Below are 18,112 nucleotides of genomic sequence, written 5' to 3' on the forward strand. Positions count from 1 at the left end.
CAGTTGACTTGGGTTTCTGTGTCGACGGACAAGTATAAATTCATTGGACATCCTTCCAGCCCAAGTCTTCCGTTGGCCAACAGAATCTTCTCTCAAGTACATCTCAATGTCTCGTTCACTGACTCTTCTTGGCTTGACTGCCCTCGTGGCCGCCCAGGGCTACTCCTCCGAGTGCAGTGATATCACTCTGAACAACTCCTGGCTGGTTGCGACTTGTCCCACGGGCAACGGCGACGAGATCACCAGCAGTGTCTTTCTCGCGAACAAGATTGGGAACAACGGTGGGAACCTGGAGGTATGCAAATCTAACCCTGCGCCTGGCATCGCTAACAGTCGCAGTGGGCAGCCAAGTACGCGTAGATATCCTCATACCCTCTTGCATAGTCTAACACAGGCGTAGTGGCGAATACCGCGAAACATGCGAGGAATGCGTCTTGAACGACGCAGCCACGCTGTTCTGTCGCTGCAGGGTTGCAGACCGGCCCAGTCTCCAGGATACTACTATCAATCTTGGTATGCCATGCCTCTCCCCTGATCTATGATTGCCCACATTGACACCGCGTAGAAGAGCACATAGCCAACTACGAGGGCCACCTCCTCTCAGACCAAGCAGGCCCGGTCACCACGATCCCAAAGAACTCCGACGTCGCCGTCCCCTCCGACTTTGGCGTCGAAATTCTCCTGAACGGCCCGAGCAGCTCGTGCGCCACGTTCGGCGTCACGCTCGGCCTGAACGACCCCACTGACTGCTTCTATCTGGACCTCGGGGGCGACATCTCCTATCCGACTGCGAGCTCGGCGAATAACCAGGGCTGGGAGATTGCGGGGTACACGGATGCGGACTGTGCGACTGAGCCGGCTATTACCTTTACACAGGGTAATGTGGGTGAGTGCTATACTGAGTTGAGTCCCGGGTTGAAGGCTTTCTCCGTGAAGCCCTTATGGAATGCGGATTACTAGGGGGGTGGCCACTTGTTAGTAGACATTAGTCTAGTCAAGGGAATGATCTAGCTTTTACATTATCCTTTCTCCGTGAAGTTTATTACAGGCAGAGTTTTGTATCCTTGCCCTCCATTACGGGATCGCTTGACATTCTCCCCAGTTAGCAAAGCATGCAGTCATGCAACCTGCTACTCGAGACCCTAGCCCCTGCAACTCCTCGTCGCTCCTACTCCACTCCACTCTACCGACTGTATTCGATCAACTCCAAGCGACCTCAACGGTCAGAATGTCCATACACGACACCATCGCCGCATCCCGAGACCGCCACGCCCAGATCCTATCGGACCTCCGAGCCGTCGATTACGCGCCGGACGCCCTAAAATCCCACGAGGCGTATCTAGCCGACCTCCGGTACCAGCTTCGCCAGGCCACACGGAGCCTGGAGAAGATTGAACATGTCACACGCGTCGAGCACAAGCTCCATGCAGGGCAACGCGATAGCACGGTGCGGCGCCTGGTGTACCGTGCGTTTGGGAGGCGGGCGGCTTCGAGGAAAAGGCGGACAGAGGGATGAGGGGGTACTATGCTGCGTTGGAGCGGGAGAATGAAGCCAGGGGCGAGAAGGAGATGCTTGAGACACAGCTTGGGGAGGCTGTTACGCGGGAGCAGGAGCTGCGGACAGTGTGTTCACACTGCGAGAGCTTGAGTGCTGAGCCTGAGTGTTTGTATAAGAGGGTATTTGAAGGTCCGACGGAGGAGTTCCCGGAGGAGGATGCGCAGGAGGAGGCGACGAGGGCGGCCCAGAGGCGTTTTGGGGAGGTGAATGGACAGCTCGGAAATGTCCGACAGGCGATGCAGTGCCTTGCGAAGGCCTGGCTGACAATTAAAGAGGCGCTGTTGAGTATCCACGAAGCTATTGGGTACTGTAAAACGAATGCATCGGGCTGTGGAGGAATCTTTACCGACATTGGGCAGTCGTACTCCCTGTCTCGCGCGCAGCAGAAGGTTGTGCAGACGCAGGCGCTGGTATCCCAGGCGATACGGCTCGACAGTCGTATCCAGGCGCTTCCTGGGATGCATATCGTGCGGCATGACATGATCAGCGGCATTATCTTCGACAATGTCCTCTATCATGAGCTTCCTCGGCATGGTCCGGCGATCGTTCGCCGAAGTGAAGCACGCAGAAGAGGTTCTCGGCATGAAACTCAGACGGACAAAGTCTCGCGCTGGGGATCTACAGAGTTAGGTAGAAAAAGCCGGATTTGTCCTTGACAGCGCCCAGAAAGAGCTGCGAAGGATCAGAGAACGGATCTTCAAGGAGGCTGATACGCCGCCCCCTTATACAGAGCAGCCAGCCTTGTTCGTTGGCGAATGATGCCCAACGCTGCTCGGTCGGATGCTCCTTCGCCGCAGGTGTTGCTAAATGAGTATGAAATCTGAACGGCAAGCTTTGGAAATGAATGGGGTCTACTGTGGGTTAGCAGGTCGCGCCTGCGAGGCAAGAAACCCTAACCAGCCATCCACCTGCAACAGCTGACCGAAACCCTTCCTGCCCCTTTGGATATCGCGAAAGATATCGCATATCAGAGGCCGCTCATGAGTCTCAGACTCGACCTGCGCGTGGTACCGCCGATAGAACTCCCTTGTCCCCGGCGCATCCCACAGGTATCCGCTGTCCGGGAAGGGAACCCCAAGGTCGGAGATACTCAGCATCCCGGCGTTGTAGAGGAGGTTTACTTTGAACAGAGCCAGGGACAGTCGCTGTGTTTCTTCCATCCAGGTCCAGGCGAACACGAAGGATTCGTTCGGGCTTACTTGAGCGCGGATGCGGTCGTAGCAGAACAGCCCGCCGGCGATGCAGGTTGTCGTTAATGCGCGGACCATGGAGGAGCAGCGCTCATGGAGATCCGACGGGGCTTCTCGAATAAGTGCGAATATCGCGTTCAACACGATGGCTTGGAAAGTGGTCAGCGGCCACGATTTGTCCTTGAAGTCTGTATGCGACTTCCAGTCGTCCTGCGGATGTTAGCTAGCTATATATCGGCGCAGACTAGAAGCTTAGCTTACCATGCGATTCTCGAGTAAAGTCACTAACTTGTCGTGCATATTCTCTGCCCTCGACCGCGCTGCTGTCTCGCCAGTAACCCACAGCCCGATCATCACGAGACTCAAGGTCAGAACATGCGGCTGCGTGTCTTTGCCGTAGTTGAACGAGGGCCTGTGAACAATCGGCCACTGAGAGTGGAAATGCGCAAAGTAAATCTCAACATAGTGGTCAATATCCAACTGCCCTTGCTGCCCTTGCTCGCCGTTCCTTTCTGTCTGAGCACGAAGCCTGTTCTCGCGGAGGTAGCTCTCATGTTGCAGGAGGAGGGATTGGAGGTCCTCGTTTACGTTTGTTAATACTGCACGAGGTTCATCTCTGGCCTCACTGGCGGTCGTTGACGGAGGCTCTGCTGCCTTCCGCCGTCTGTTGAAGGTACACCGTAACCCGCGCCGAGAGCAGACGCGACAAGGTTCCTGTCCATCACACCGTGTCTTGCTCGCATGGCAGCGGTCGCACGCTCTGGCGGCGCGAGGCGTACTCTCCTCGTGTTCCCTGCGATGTAGCTGAGCGTGTCGACGAAGGGTATCCGACCGATCAAAGGCCTTGCCGCAGTCCTGACACGTTAGCTGTGCGGTGGAATAGTGTTTTCGCGCATGGCGGTTTAGATGCTCTTTCCGCCGATACTGAGCCGTACATCCTGGATAGTCGCACGCAATCATTGTTGGATGGATCTTCCACGAGAGATTGACCGGTGGGTGCCGAGTGGATTGCCGAGTGGGATGAGCACAACGGGAGGGAACCTTGCAATGCACGTTGCCAGGTTGCAGCTCGGAAAGTGCTTAGTCATTTAAAATTTTAGTCATTTCATTTCAGTCTGCCAAACGTGAGCGTTGTTCGCGGCGAATCGATTGATAATAGTCTCCCAAGATAGGAGCGTAGCATCTACAATCTCGATCCGTGTGGTACTCTCTGTTTCGAGTCATTGAGGACCTACGAGAGAGAGTACACCAGCTTCACCCCGCTAACTCTCCCCTCACGCATCTCCTGCAGCCCCTCTGCAATCCCACCAAGCCCACCAGACCTCGCATCCACCGGATGGGCCTTGATCATCTTCTTCGCCCACAGCTCCTCAAAAATCTTCATAAAATCCGCAGCGAAGGCCGAATCATTCGGTCTCGCAGGGACTCTTAGCCCGCCAATCTCAAATTCCTCCCCGATCGCCGTGAATGCCATGTATGAAAGGTTAAGCACGTCATCGCGAGGAAGGCGAGGAATAGGCGCTAGCGACGAGTATTTTCCGCCTTCTTCGCCCATGGCCTGAGAGCAGAATTGGGCCGTTTCTTCGGTAGCAACGGTGTCGAGGGCGTAGCGGAGGGAGTTGCTCGTCACAGCCTTGACATCTCGAACGGCATCTGGAGAGCGGTAGTCGAACACGTGGTCCGCTCCGAGACTGCGAACGAGGTCGAAATGGCGTGGAGAGCAGGTGGTTATAACTGTTAGTCCAGACCTGGGTGAGGTTTAGTCTCGTCGCCATCCTCGATACTCGATACCCGCATGACGCTTGGGAATCAAATAGATCAAAGTCAGGCGAACTTACAGTTTCGCTAGCTGGATGGCGATGGTCCCCGTCGCCGTACTCCCACCGTAAATCAGAACTGGAAATGAGTCGCCGGAGGGCGACGTTGGAAGGGGAAGCGAGAGCGATTGGTACAAATGCTGGCCAGCGGTAATGGCGCCCGCTCCGAGCGTTGCTGCCTCTTCAAAGGATACCCCGTCGGGGACTTTCATCTGGATGTCTGCCTTCGCCGCGACGAACTCTCCGAACGCTCCGTCATCAAGATTTGTCGCATTGCCTGGACGAAAGCCATCAGTTAGGGTGGGAATAGAATCTCACGGACCATTCGATGAGAAGAAGGGCACGGACTTCCATGTACAAGACCCGCCACTCTGTCGCCAGGTTTGAAGTTGGCCACGCCAGGCCCGACCTCCTGGACTGTGCCACTATAGTCACAACCCACAGTTGCTCCTGGGGTGGCCATTTCATCGATGTGCTTCCAGTCGGTGGGGTTCAGAGCCACAGCGGCTGTTTTGACGAGGATGTACCCATCCCGGAGCTTAGGGATTGGAGCATTGACAAGCTCAATCGAGCCTGTGGACTTGATTTTTATGCATGCATGAGCCATTTTGTCTTTGTTGAAGTATCGATAGAGAATGTCAGAAGGAGTTCTCAGGTGCTTTCAGGAGTGCTGAGGGTGGATAAATAACTCCTGGGAAGTGATTTCCCTCCCGTCCACCCTCACTCAGTTCCGCCGTTATCAGCTTTACCCCGGTCGATACCGGTGGTTTCGTTAGTACGCTTGGCATGGCAGTGACAGGTGGCGACTGGTTGCCACCGTGCTTGCCTAATAAGGTTTAGATGAAGTTGATCAGATTGCTGAAGCTGGATATCCTGGTGGCAAGCTTGGTGGTGAGTAACTCAGTTCGGCCGTTCTCACTTTCCAGGAGGGGCGCCATTCTCGTATTCAGGATCCTTTCCGTTTCGACATGCTCAGAAGTGCCACGTGAAATATGTCAGCGAATTGTCAGCATGGTTTGCCACCAGAGACGGTTTCGAGGTGTGCCTCATTTGTGCACGACCATCTCATGCAGATGGATACGGCTGGCCATAGCTCCTAGTGGCAACCGTCTCAACGAAACCTTATTGGCGGTCCTGGGAGCCCCCTCTCGTATTTGGCTCTCGTGTTAATCTATGAAGAAACCTTAAGTCTTATCAAGTTAGATTCGACCCGAGGTTCCTCCCTCTGGCCACACATACCAAGTTCAACCTTTGATGTTTCGGACTGGCGCCGAATGGCACATAAATACTGGGAAGCTCCGTACTGCTCGCAACATTCGTGCTCACTTCGCTCAATGGCTTCTACAATCCTGATTGTTGGTGCGACTGGGTACGCTGGAGGCGATTTCCTCGCCCATCTAGTAACGACTCACCCCGAACTCGAGATCAGAGTATTCGTCCGCGATGAAGCCAAAGCTGAACAAGTGTTCAAAATCTCGCGAAGAATATGCTGCATACTCGGATTCGGATCCCCGGATTGGTTGCACGTCCTAGAAACAGAGACCGCGGGCGCCGACATCGTTGTGCAAATCGCTAATACAGACGACGAGGAGCTTTCTTTCGCTCTTCTGGACGGTGTCGCGAAAAACAAAAACAAGAATGGCGTTTACATTCATATCTCCGGTGCGGGGAATCTGATGGACGTGTCTGCTCCGTTGGGGGTTATGCAGCCCAAAGTGTACGGGGACAAGTCTGACAAGGAAGAAATTCTCGCCCTACCTATTGATCGGCCCCATGCGGCTATTGAGCAGGGCCTAATACAGAGGGCCGCTTTAACAAACACAAGGATTGCCATTGTTAGCTTCCCGATGCTGTATGGGAAAGGACGAGGTACTGTCGCTTCCCACGCTGGGCACTTTAGGACGTACGTACAGGGCGTGCTCTCGCATGGCAAACCATTTGTTGTTGAGCGTGGAGAGAACTGCATCAGTAGCTCTCATGTCTCTGATGCCTCCTCTGCGTTGGCATTTTTGATTGCGGAGGTCCTGAAAGGCGAGAAGGGCAGGATTCGCTGGGGGCGGGAAGGGTATTACATGGTCGAGTCTTCTGAGCTTGCATTCAAGGATATTGCAGAGGAGGTTGCGAGGGTCCTACATGGGAAGGGACTGATACAGTCAAACGAGATTGATAGACTGGATGCGGAAGCTGTCTCTAAGATCTGGTCGCCTGGTCCGTTGATCTGGGGAGGGAATGCAAGGGCAAGGGCAGAACGGTTGAGAGAGCTGGGCTGGATCCCTTCGGGTCCCTCACGAAGCGAGGCGATGGAGGACGAAATTGATTCAGTCCTTTTGTCAATTAATTAATTGTCTTTGTGTTGCGTGTTGTATGTTTGGTCAAGCAGCGGAAACACGTTCAAATCGCCATATAAAGTAGGGAATTACTACCTAGCTTCCTAATGGAATACCTGGAACAGCTTCCAGCGGTAGAAGCAGAAATATGACACCGATTCGAGCCCCTACAATGGGGTAATCTCTCCAGAGGCCGATATTAGCGAGAATGGGCATGTGGAGACCACCCCAGATGAAAACTTACTCACCATGTTCCCACGGATCTCCACGGTATATGGCGATGAACGCGATCTTTCAACCTTCGCCATCCAGATCATCATCGGTATGCATCGCTGCCGGGCAAGAAGTGGTTCCACGGATCGCAGGACCTCTTCTGCCCGATCTCGGATATCAGTCACCGAGCACCCCAGCAATGGACATCTTTTAGGTGGAAAGGCGCAGCAAACCGTATAATACAACGCATGTAATCTGTCCTGTGGAATGTGAGATATTTCTTAGACGCACGGGACGATTGAAGTCAACCATCACTGCGCTGGCGAAAACATATGATATTGAATTGAAGTTGCAACCGTTATATGTGGGACTACTTATGCTATTTCTATGACTACTTTTGCTTTCTTTGTCCAGTCTCGGGAGCAGCTACGGGAGGATACACATGTGCATTCTTCGGGAATACATCTGCTGTGACCTGCGGCTCAGATTCAGTGAGACCTGGTGGAAAGAATGACCCATATTTTGTGCATGAAGACGCCGCACAACCAGAAAGGGGAGCTAATAGCCAAGAACACAAGGATCAATAGTGACAAAGCATCATCATAGGAGCATGTTCCAGACACTGTGATACAGGACCGTCGACGCTTCCATTCCCTTTCCTCATCCCGCATCAATTGAACGATACGACTGATTTGCCCCAGTCTCTGTCGGCGCATTTCAAAATACTGTGAATCAATCCTCTGAACTTTCTGAGCTGCTTGGGCCTCTTGCATGGCAGCATGGTGAAGCGCCCTTTGGATCTTACGCCCTTGGGCAGCTATATAGGTTCTGCTGTGTTATTCTCGACCTCCCTCCGTCGCCTTCCGGCGTCGATGGGGGTTGTTCAAGGTGGGACAACCGAGGACATTGGAGATCACTTCTTGGCGTTGAGTTAGAAGTGATCCAGTTGTAAGAGATATCCTTGCCAACCGACATGCATTCACATTTGTTACGTTGAGGAGGTGAGAGTCGGCATACCAATTAACCTAACGTTCGTTAGTGCACGGAACCGACAGCACGACCGGCGGGGTTTGGCAATAGTGTTTGTACATGATCAATGTTGAAAGTTGAAGCTACCGAACGGATGATTGATTGCAGCTGACCACTGAGCTTGTCCTTGGTGAGGCGCATCTCTCTCATTTTTTGTTCGCACGGTGCCTGGTGATGAGCCACGGCGTTCCGGATCTCCCTTGACTTTGACATAAGACGTATAAGCTTTCTCCGCGTCCCTATTCTCAGAACAGCACGCAGTCTGCTATCAGTGGCATTGGCTGCTTGTTTCAGTGCATCTTCGATCGTCGGAAGGTCGGCAGCTTGGTGCCACATGAAGCCTCGTACATCAAGGCCGTGAGGATCCACAATCTCCGCAAGGATATATCCCAAGTACTCCAGCTCGTCATTCCAATTAGATAGCAACTGATGTGAAAGGACATAAGTGTTGGCTTCTTGAGACATCCTTTGCATCCAAACGGGTTGGCCTCGGTCGTTTTGAAAGACCAAGAGAACATCAAGTCTTGTATCATAATCCAACTGTTGCAGTTGTGGCGTTTATTATAAGTGTTTTTGGGGCGTCATGTTGAGGTCATCAACCGTACAACAAACCGTACTTTTGATCCGGACGGGTGAGAGATATGGAAACTTACCATGAATTGTGAGCAACCGAATTACTCTGTGGTCAACGACAATAGGGCAGCTGCCCATGGTTTCCAGCCCCTTTGTACGGCCACTCCGTGGGGTTGGCTGTTCGGTCAGGAATTTCGTTAGTCCATGCTTTCTTAGTCTGGCTTCGCCACGATGCCGAGTGGGATATCCGAGCCCGATGCCGGTGGGATGCTGATTACCATGAACGTTGGCCATATATGTCAGCGATGGAATTACCAAGAGATATACAGCATGGAGAAGGTATATAAAGGCTGTGTTGACCGTCTTGTAGAACTCATTCTTCACGTACCACGACACTCCAAGATATAACAGAACATACTCAACTTGCCTCCAGCATGACCCTCAAGAATATCGTCCTCGCCGGTGTATGTTCCCTTTCCATCTCTTAACTATTGTCTATCTACTAATAAATAGAAGGTAAGCGGCAATCTTGGCCCAGCAATCCTTGCCGCCGTCGCTGCTGCCCCCTTCACCGTCACCGTCTTCACCCGCCCGGGCTCCCACCAGACTGTCCCAGATGGCGTCAAGGTCGTAGAAGTCGACTACACCTCCACGGCTAACCTCACCAAGAACCTCACCGGCATCGACGCAGTCGTCTCCACGATCCCCCCCACCGCGGCAGCAGCCCAAACGGCACTCATCCACGCCGCCGTCGCCGCAGGGGTATCCCGCTTCCTCCCCTCGGAGTTCGGGTCGGATCTGGACAACCCCCTGAACCGGGCGGTCCCTGTGTTTGCGCCGAAGATCGAGGCGCAGGAGCTGCTGTCCTCTCTCGCGGCGGAGGGGAAGATAACCTATACGCTTGTGTATACGGGCCCGTTTCTGGACTGGGGACTGCGTGTGGGAATGCCAGCTGACCCGGTCAAGAAGACGGCTGCGCTGCAAGATGGCGGGGAGAGGCTGTATACGACTACGACGCTGGGGACTATTGGGAAGGCTGTTGTTGGTGTTTTGAGGCATCCTGAGGAGACGAGGAATCGGGTTGTTAGAGTTGGAGAGGCTGTTACTACCATCAAGGAGGTGCTGGCTCTGTCGCAGGAGATTGTGGGCGCGGAGGGGTGGACCGTTACGAAGCCTGATACGGCCGTGGAGGCTGAGAATGCGCTTGTGAAGATTCAGCAGGGGGTTTTTACGCCCGAGACCATCTACCCGGTTATTTATAGGGCGATCTGGGGGGAGAAGCATGGGGGGCATTTCACGACTACGGATAATGAGTTGCTTGGGATTGAGCAGCTTGACAGGGCTGGTTTGAAGAGGGTTATTCAGGATGTTGTCGATGGAAATAGTGTTTAGATGACGGAGGTAGATATAGCTTGAAGACCGAACGTTTCTAGTCTCACTGTCTCTCTGTATCTTGTCTAACATGGCTACTTTCCATGCGCCTCCTTCACAACACGCACGATGTCATCAGGCCCCAGGCCCTGCGCGTTGATCTGCTGGTACAGTCCACCACATCCCTCCTTCACAGCACCCATCATGCGGTATCGTGGGGTGAGGCCGCGATCAAGGAGGTGGCTCCCAAGACGCGAGCCGAGACTGGTCTTCTGCGCCAGCGACTCAACAACGACAACGAAGGGCGCAGACCCGTACTCCCGGATCGCGTCCTCGTCGACGACATTCAGAGTCGCCTTGTTGACCAGGCCGACGTCGATTCCCTCCTTGCGCAGCCGCTCCACCGCGTCTAGAGCCCGGTACACCATGTCTCCGTACGAGACCACGTACCCAGCCGATCCGCGGCGCACAAACTCCTCCTTCCCCGGGGTGAACTTGTAGCTCCCGCCGTAGAGCCTCTCCTCGCTGTTTTCCTTGAGGATGTACGGTACCTTGGACCGGGTCGAGTACACGAAGCGCATCCCCTTCTGGAAGAAGACCGCCTTGACGACGGCCTTCATCTGCTCGCCGTCAGCGGGGAAGAAGAGCCCCGTGCTCTCGGCATCCATGAGCCCGTTATCAGCAAAGAAGTTGTTCAGCCCGAAGTGGCAGGTGTTGTCGGCGATTTCGTCGACGCCGCTGTGCGAGAAGTGCGACAGCACGCTGCACCCGTTCAGCCGCGCCATCGTGATCTCCGAGATGCACATCTCCTGGAACGCCGCGAATGTCGAGAACACGCCCTGTCGCGAGCCGTCGCTGCCGAAGCCGAACCCGGCCGCGGCGGAGAAGTTGCTGCGCTCCATGACGCCTGAGGGGATGAAGACCTCTGGGTGTTGTTGGTGGATTGCCTTCAGCCCTGTGGATCCCTCGAGGTCCGAGTCGATGACCATCACGCGGCGCGCGGCCTCTTCCTTGCTGAGCCCGTCGAGGACGGAGTTGACGGCCTCGCCGAAGATGACCCGGTTAGACCCCTTGTCTTGCGTCGAGCCCCAGTACTTGTGTGGGTTGCCGACGGCCTTGATCTGGTCGTAGAAGGCGAGCTGCTCCTCGGAGTAGCCGCGGTTCGTGAGGTACTTGCGTGCGATGTCGACGGGGACGACGTCGTGGGCCTTTGTCATGCCCTCGATGCCTTCGATGCCCGGTGCCATCTTGCGGTCGACGACGACTGCGGCCGGCCCCATGGTGTTGATCACTTCCACCATGGCCGGGTAGAGGGAGTCGACGTCCTCGCCCTGGGCACGGACGACCTTCAACCCGTGGCCGCTGAGCGTGCGCTCGAGCTCGAAGCCCTTGAGGTAATGCGACGGGTGTCCGGCGATGGTGACGTCGTTGTTGTCGATGAACAGCTTGACGTTGAGGTTATTAGCGACTGCGATCCGCGCTGCTTCAGCGTCGTTCCCTTCCTGCTGCGAGCCATCCGAGCCCAGCAAGAACACGGTCTTATCCTTATGGGCCATGGCGATTCCATTCACCATCGCCCACATGTGGCCCAGCCGACCGGAGCTGAATTTCACGCCAGGGGTCAAGCCCAGCTCCGGGTGACCGGGGAGCTTCGAATTGGCATCCCGGTAATTCAGCAGGTGATCTGGGTCAATTTTACCGTCCAGCGCTGCGAGGAGGTACTGTGTGGCGACTCGGTGGCCGGCCTCGTCGAAGATGGCGTCGTAGAAGGCACCCGGGTGGGCATTGATGAAGCCGAGCAGGATGCACACTTCCGGAGCGGTGTCGAACGGTCCTCCTGTGTGTCCGGCCTGTCCACGGGCGGCACCGGTCGCAGTAAAGGCGACGATGGCATCTCTGAAGATGTTGATGTTGTGCAGGAGGTCCTTCTTCTGCTGGTCGGAGAGCTTGGGGCTCGTCACGTCCAGCTGGAGCTTCTTGAACTGCTTCAGGTCGACGGGGAGGTGGTAGCCTGCCATTGTGACTCAACTGATGGAAAGATAAATAGAACAGAGGAATGGACAGGTGTTATAATATTCAAGGGGAACATTCACCGCTATTACTTATGTGTGATGTCATGGCGCATACTACAGCAGCGATGATATCATGACTGCGACACCAACACTGGCTCAGGCACAAGCTAGCGCATTATATTGGTTTTATTGTTCCACAGAGAGGCTAGCAGGCACCGCGTTACGTGTTCGTGGGAATATAGTCAGGATACCTTTCCCCCGCAGTCGTAAATTTGGCCAGGATGGCATCGATGGCCGCCAAATCCTCCTCCGTAAGCTCAATAAGCTGACTATTCTCCTGAACCCTTTCCGCCGTGGTCGCACCTGGAATGGGAATGATCACAGGCATGCCCGGGCGCCGCGACTGCGCCCGCACCCAGTTGATCGCGAACTGCGCGGGAGTGCAGCCCTTCTGCGCGGCGATCTCCTCGACCTTCTGCACGAGCTCCATGTTGATCGGGAAGTTCTCTGGCTGGAACCGCGGGAACCTGCGCAACATCGAGTCTTCGGGGATATCGTCGTACTTCTTGATCTGGCCACTCAGCAGGCCGCGGCTTAGAGGCGAGTACGCGACCAGGGGGATGCCGTACTGGGCGCATGCGGCTGCGACGCCGTTTTCGAGGACGTCGGTGGAGAACCTGTCCGTTAGCTCACTAGTACAGAATATCGGATGCCGGAGACGAACATGGATAGTTCCACCTCGACGGCCACGACCTTCGTGTGCTTAACTGCCTCGTGGATCGTCTCCGCGCGAACCTCCGACAGCGCAACGCCCCCGATCTTCCCGGCCTGCACGTACTCGTTCATCGTGCGGAAGGTGACCTCCATCGGGACGGTCTGGTCGCGACGCGCGAACTCAAACTGGTCGATGACTTTGCGCCCCTTCAGCTGTGCCATGCTGTCGTCGATGGTGCGGCGTGTGCCTGCGACAGAGCCGTCCGGTCGGTGCGTCTGTGGATTGGCGCCGCCCTTGATGTTCAGGACGACCTTGTCGGCGTCTTCGGGGTATTTCGCGAAGTATCGCTCCAGAAGCACGAGGCTGTTGTAGTCGGGCGTGCCGTAGAACTCGCCGCCGTTCCAGAGGTTGCCTACACAGTTAGCTGGTGATCGTGATGAAGAGCGGGAGGAGTGACGTACAGCCGTTCTTCAGCGCTGCACGCATTGTCTCGAAGGCCTGCTCCTGGGAAACCGGGTTTGCTCGCCAGGTGAGGCCCATGAGGCCGAAGCCGATGGGGCCGACCTCTTTGTCGCCGATTTGAACCATTTCGCTTCGTGTTGTTCTTTTTCTTGCCAGTGCGTTGTTGTGCTGGAGAGGGTTGCAGCTTAAATAGGCGCGGGGTTCCGGGATGCCTCAGGCACGCCGGTCAGCAACAGACGGACTTGAGAAGCGGACGCCGATTCTCCTTTTGTATTTGAAATCAAGCGATAGCCTATGGAGTGGTCCGGTCGGATTTAACACTTCGGGTAACTATCTAATATGCAGGTGTTGGCTGGCGTCATCGAGCCGACAGTCTGGAGTCTGACTGCGTGTACGGATCAATTCATTCTCTATATACGCATTGGCCAGTCGGATTGCTTCACTTCGTTTCTTGATGTCACTTCACTCATTCAATGGGCCCTCGTAATATTGCTGACGTCTAGTCTGTCGCAACCCGTCTTGCAGGTAGAAATATCCTCACTAGATAGACCGCAGTTCACAACTCAGATTTTTCTTCATCCCTCAGCCATCCTGAGTCTCCTGTAGCTCGCACGCCATGGTTCATACAAACTAATGCCGATATCCCAACCCATTTCGTGCCCCCACAAAATCTACCAGATCAAAGAAGCTCTTCTTAAACACCCTCTCCTGCGTCGTGCGATTCACAACCTGCACCCCAAACTGCGACGCATAGTCTCCAAACTCCCAGTTGTCCATGAAACTCCACGCGAACGCACCAAGAACATGCACTCCGTCTTCCCAGATCGCCTTGAGCATCTCGGACAGATACGAGAGGTAGTACGCGCTCCGCGGGGAGTCGAAGAGCTGGTCTGCTAGTTCGCGGGTGGATTCGTCGTACACGGGGAAGCCGAATTCGCCGATGAGCACGGGCTTGCGCCATGTATTCCAGAGATAGGATAGGTAGGAGCGCAGGTACGTCGGTGTGATGTAGACATAAGACTCGGAGCGGTAGCCGATGTCCCAGCCGTAGACGTTGGTTAGCTCTTGTGTCACGCAGTAGGGATAAAGTGCGTTGGTGGTGAGGTTCTGCTTCGCGCACGAGCTGATCCCGTCGGCTGGGACGGTGATCACCGTTGCCGTGTAGGGGTCTATGCCGAAGAAGTCTGTTGTGTTTCCGACATACTTGAGCTCTTTCTTGCTGAGAGGTTCAGCCCCCGGAAGAGTATCCAGGAGAGACTTGGGGTACTGCTCCCCCAGACAGAGCGGGTTCGCAAAGCCCCCGAGCTGCATCTCGTTGAACCGGTTGGCCGCGTCGACATCCGTCTTGTTCTCTGGGTTCTTGGGAACGCCGAAGTTGTCGTTCAGCTTGAACCCGATTTTTCCCGTGCCGCCGAGCACGTCGTGGTAGTAATGGTACAGCTCAGCGTGGGCTTTCACCACGTTGTCGATGCCAGTAAAGTTGAATGCGTACAGGAGGGGTTCGTTGAACGTCGTCCAGACAGGGACTCGGTCGGCGAAATGCGTGAAGAGGATCTTGCCGTAGTTTACGAATGCGTCGACGAATTCAGGATGCCAGTACCCGCCGTTATTATACCCGATATCTGGCGTAGCGGCGATATTGGTGTCCCTCAGGAAGTACAGCGGCGAGTCGAAGTGGAGCATTGTCACGACAGGCACCATCCCGAGATCAAGGGCATAATTGATCAGGTCGTCGTAGTGCTTGATAGCCTCTTCGTTTACTGGACTACCCGGCACGGTAAAAGGCAGGATCCGAGACCACGGGATCGAGAAGCTGTAGTACTTTACCCCGATTGCAGCCAGACGGCGCAGATCCTGCTTATATAGGTAGTAATTCTCATTCGTGACGTAGTTCTTTGGCCGATCGTCCTGGATGAGCTTCTCCATGAGGGTTGGACCCCGTCCTTCAAGGGCGATGGCGCCCTCGATCTGCGCAGCCGACGCGGCAACACCGAAGAGAAAGTCCTCGGGGAAGTCGTAGCAGTCTGTCGGACCAAAATAGTCGCGGGGAGGGAGGACAAGTTCACTCGATGGGACGGGAGTCGGGCTGACAGTCGTCGTGTACAGTCCGACAGAGGTGTAGTTCACGAGGGATGCCTCCTCCCAGAGCGAGGACCACGCTGCCTGGCCGTATTGATCCTCCGTGTCGGTCGCAGAGATGGACGTCTCCCCTGGGAGCCAGCTGCCCCAGGTGGTTGTCGCGAGAGTCGTTCCGAGCTTCTCGTAGGCCTTGTCGTACCCGGGTCCATACGTATGGGTGGTGGTGGGGGTGGGCACCGGAATCGCGTGTCTAGATATTATTAGCATGTCAACACTGCCTTGGGGGTGGTCCTACCTGACAGTCTCATTCTGGGTAAAGGAGAAAGCCTCAAAGCGATAATCCGGGGTTGATGGAGGCTGGGTACATTGCGGTCTGTCGGTATACCCCGTTGTTGAAATGTACAGCTGCTGCGCGTGTACGCTGGCCACGGTGGCCAGGACTACTGCTGCCCTCATTGTATGACCACCAGAACTTGCGCAGTGGACGTCCGCAGGACTTGAAGACCGGCTTCCCCTCATTTATACAGAAGAATGTGGACATCCCGAGGTTTTCCCGAATTCCTGCGGGGGCACATTGCTCCCCAGGATGCTTAGCCAAATAGAAAAGGACACTACTCGCGGGGAAGAGGAAAGAACTTTTGGTGAAGTTGGAGAGAAGCGAGAACAGCCAGTAACAACAGTAGTGATCGCCGATCAGCCCCGCGCCTAATCTCCAAGGTCATCGGCAAAGAGATGCGGCAAAGGAGAGAAGATTCCCGCTCTCACTGACCCGAGCCGGGAAATTATCGGTCTAGCCTGTTCGAAGTGAGAGGGAGGTCCCATTGTTCTCTGGAGGAGATCTCTAGATATCTACAGGACTATCGCAGCTTTCAGCAGCGCTTCCATATAAGAAGCCCCGAATACATCGAGGGCAAGAGCCAATGCCACTTAAGAAGCCGTCTTCTCAGTTGCAGGCTCATCGACCTTGCCCAGAACAACAGCACCCTGCTCAGCCTTCCGAATATGCTGATACTGCACCTTGGTATTCCACGGCTTCACATCGCTCTGGAACATACTCTCCACATCCTCCAGCGTCTTGCCTGCCGTCTCGGGGAAGAAAAAGAAGACGTGGATCGTCATTGTCGCGCAGAACACCCCAAACAGGATGTACACTTTCCACTTGATATTCTCAAATGCCGGCGGGACAAAGTATGACAGTGCAAAGTTGAAGATCCAGTTCGACGCTGTCGTCACGGCCACGGCCTTCCCGCGAAGGCGCAAGGGGAAGAGCTCGGGCGGGTAGATCCACGAGACGGGCCCCCAGGTGGGTGCGTACGAGGCCACGAAGAGGTACGTGCAGGCGATGACGCCCTTTGCAGCTGCCTGCGCCTCGGACATGTCCCAAGATTCTTCGGCGACGTTGTCAACGCCCCCTGGCGGCGCGGGCTTGCCGTATGACTTCAGGATACCGGCGTTGGCGAACATGAATGTCATCATGAGGGTTGAGCCGATGAGAAGAGGCACTCGGCGGCCCCAGCGGTCGATGAAGACGAGGGCGAAGATAGTCATGAAGACGTTGATCACGTATTGTATAGACGAGGCGACGAGGTTGGCGTTGCCCGAGAGACCTGCCATTCCAAAGATATATGAAACGTAGAGCATCATGACGTTCATTCCTGTTAGCTGAGACCAAATTTGAGTAAACATCCCGATATGAGTTCGGTTTATCATATTGGGTTTGAACAGGTCGAGGTAGCTGGCGTCCTGGTTGTGGCGCTCGAACTCACACATCTCGCGGATTTCACGCAGCTCGGTCTGGACAAAAGGATCGTTGTGATTGCCTTTGGCGTGAACAAGAGCCAGAGTCTCGTGGCATTCTTCCCAGCGATCTTTCTTTGCGAGCCAGCGGGGGCTTTCGGGGAGGAAGAACAGGGCGAAGAAGAGCAGGACGGCAGGGATCATCTGGAGTCCCCAGGGGAGGCGCCAGGCGGTGTTGCCGTCAACGAAGCTGCTCCCGTACGAGATATAGAACATGATGAGGATCTGCGGCATGTTAGTTTAGCCTGACATGAAGGCGGGTGACTTACACCCCAGGTAATGGCCCATTGCTGCGCTCCGACGACAGTGCCTCGCTTACTGGGCTGAGCTAGTTCCGCAACGTAGACGGGGACCTGTGCACTGCAGATGCCGACGGAGACACCGTTGATGAAGCGCCCGACAACCAGCTGGCCGATGCTGAACGATGAACAGGTGATGATACTCCCGATGCACCAGATAACAGACCCGATTTGGATAGCCCTGCGACGTCCAAACATGTCCGTGATAATGCCGGAGGCCAGAGCGCCGACGAAGGAGCCGCCAGGCATAGAGGCAGAGATACCACCCTGAGTGCTGGAGGACGGACCAGCGCATTGCCCCTTATCATCGAGGCCTCCCTGGTTGAAGAAGCATTTGTATTGTTGCGTGCCGAGACTAGAGGGTCAGACTGAGACCAAAAGAAGGGACTGTGAGCTTACATGGCAGACATCGACGCGATGTCGAAGCCAAACAGGGCGCCACCGATGACCGCAATGGTCGTGATCACGTAGATGTTTCCATTGACGTAGCCCATCTTGTCGACTGACGTGTCTATCTACAGGGCAAATTCGAAAGCAGATAAAGACAAGTTCAAGTTCAAGGCCAGGGGCTGGTGAAATATGAGGACTCGAGCGGGGAGCCACATCAGACGACGCACATGGCTGCTTACGCCATAGATCCAATTGGATACAGCGTCGAAGCGAGTCATGT

The 18,112-nt window shown here is 55.1% G+C and overlaps 11 protein-coding genes across 11 annotated transcripts; 4 read left to right on the forward strand and 7 right to left on the reverse strand.

The window, feature by feature from the left end:
- Nucleotides 1-106: 106 nt before the first annotated feature.
- On the forward strand, nt 107-960 carry BJX67DRAFT_383864 (uncharacterized protein; the record flags this gene model as incomplete). Its single annotated transcript, XM_071033547.1, has 4 exons — nt 107-295; nt 340-350; nt 401-513; nt 566-960. 4 exons carry the CDS (start codon nt 107-109, stop codon nt 958-960), a joined length of 708 nt encoding a protein of 235 aa, XP_070883372.1.
- Nucleotides 961-1,228: 268 nt separating this feature from the next.
- Nucleotides 1,229-2,317, forward strand: BJX67DRAFT_373934 (uncharacterized protein; the record flags this gene model as incomplete). The annotated part of the gene is made up of 3 exons (XM_071031470.1): nt 1,229-1,459; nt 1,495-2,064; nt 2,189-2,317. 3 exons carry the CDS (start codon nt 1,229-1,231, stop codon nt 2,315-2,317), a joined length of 930 nt encoding a protein of 309 aa, XP_070883373.1.
- BJX67DRAFT_224294 (Zn(II)2Cys6 transcription factor) lies at nt 2,312-3,824 on the reverse strand. The gene is made up of 2 exons (XM_071025800.1): nt 3,010-3,824; nt 2,312-2,958 (listed from the first exon to the last, which is right to left on the reverse strand). The coding sequence occupies exons 1-2, from the start codon at nt 3,706-3,708 to the stop codon at nt 2,410-2,412; spliced, it is 1,248 nt and encodes a 415-aa protein (XP_070883374.1). The 5' UTR covers nt 3,709-3,824; the 3' UTR covers nt 2,312-2,409.
- Nucleotides 3,825-3,843: 19 nt separating this feature from the next.
- On the reverse strand, nt 3,844-5,316 carry BJX67DRAFT_224304 (zinc-binding alcohol dehydrogenase family protein). The gene is made up of 3 exons (XM_071025801.1): nt 4,914-5,316; nt 4,587-4,842; nt 3,844-4,496 (listed from the first exon to the last, which is right to left on the reverse strand). The coding sequence occupies exons 1-3, from the start codon at nt 5,170-5,172 to the stop codon at nt 3,980-3,982; spliced, it is 1,032 nt and encodes a 343-aa protein (XP_070883375.1). The 5' UTR covers nt 5,173-5,316; the 3' UTR covers nt 3,844-3,979.
- A 354-nt stretch (nt 5,317-5,670) lies between these two features.
- Nucleotides 5,671-6,979, forward strand: BJX67DRAFT_361540 (uncharacterized protein). Its single transcript, XM_071029878.1, has one exon. It carries the CDS (start codon nt 5,840-5,842, stop codon nt 6,905-6,907), a length of 1,068 nt encoding a protein of 355 aa, XP_070883376.1. The 5' UTR covers nt 5,671-5,839; the 3' UTR covers nt 6,908-6,979.
- Nucleotides 6,980-7,523: 544 nt separating this feature from the next.
- On the reverse strand, nt 7,524-8,876 carry BJX67DRAFT_361542 (uncharacterized protein). Its single transcript, XM_071029879.1, has one exon. The coding sequence runs from the start codon at nt 8,606-8,608 to the stop codon at nt 8,141-8,143; it is 468 nt and encodes a 155-aa protein (XP_070883377.1). The 5' UTR covers nt 8,609-8,876; the 3' UTR covers nt 7,524-8,140.
- Nucleotides 8,877-8,986: 110 nt separating this feature from the next.
- BJX67DRAFT_224330 (aromatic alcohol reductase) lies at nt 8,987-10,136 on the forward strand. Its single transcript, XM_071025802.1, has 2 exons — nt 8,987-9,171; nt 9,224-10,136. Exons 1-2 carry the CDS (start codon nt 9,142-9,144, stop codon nt 10,097-10,099), a joined length of 906 nt encoding a protein of 301 aa, XP_070883378.1. The 5' UTR covers nt 8,987-9,141; the 3' UTR covers nt 10,100-10,136.
- On the reverse strand, nt 10,083-12,134 carry BJX67DRAFT_361545 (thiamine diphosphate-binding protein). The gene has a single exon (XM_071029880.1). The coding sequence runs from the start codon at nt 12,094-12,096 to the stop codon at nt 10,174-10,176; it is 1,923 nt and encodes a 640-aa protein (XP_070883379.1). The 5' UTR covers nt 12,097-12,134; the 3' UTR covers nt 10,083-10,173.
- BJX67DRAFT_361546 (aldo/keto reductase family protein) lies at nt 12,135-13,486 on the reverse strand. Its single transcript, XM_071029881.1, has 3 exons — nt 13,267-13,486; nt 12,815-13,217; nt 12,135-12,767 (listed from the first exon to the last, which is right to left on the reverse strand). Exons 1-3 carry the CDS (start codon nt 13,391-13,393, stop codon nt 12,311-12,313), a joined length of 987 nt encoding a protein of 328 aa, XP_070883380.1. The 5' UTR covers nt 13,394-13,486; the 3' UTR covers nt 12,135-12,310.
- A 411-nt stretch (nt 13,487-13,897) lies between these two features.
- On the reverse strand, nt 13,898-15,802 carry BJX67DRAFT_383872 (glycoside hydrolase family 1 protein; the record flags this gene model as incomplete). The annotated part of the gene is made up of 2 exons (XM_071033548.1): nt 13,898-15,596; nt 15,642-15,802. 2 exons carry the CDS (start codon nt 15,800-15,802, stop codon nt 13,898-13,900), a joined length of 1,860 nt encoding a protein of 619 aa, XP_070883381.1.
- A 293-nt stretch (nt 15,803-16,095) lies between these two features.
- On the reverse strand, nt 16,096-17,975 carry BJX67DRAFT_361549 (sugar porter family MFS transporter). Its single transcript, XM_071029882.1, has 3 exons — nt 17,842-17,975; nt 17,413-17,797; nt 16,096-17,368 (listed from the first exon to the last, which is right to left on the reverse strand). Exons 1-3 carry the CDS (start codon nt 17,934-17,936, stop codon nt 16,274-16,276), a joined length of 1,575 nt encoding a protein of 524 aa, XP_070883382.1. The 5' UTR covers nt 17,937-17,975; the 3' UTR covers nt 16,096-16,273.
- Nucleotides 17,976-18,112: the final 137 nt, after the last annotated feature.

Source organism: Aspergillus lucknowensis (assembly GCF_044049455.1).
Source record: "Aspergillus lucknowensis strain CBS 449.75 chromosome Unknown BJX67scaffold_41, whole genome shotgun sequence".
NCBI classification, from domain to species: Eukaryota; Fungi; Ascomycota; class Eurotiomycetes; order Eurotiales; family Aspergillaceae; genus Aspergillus; species Aspergillus lucknowensis.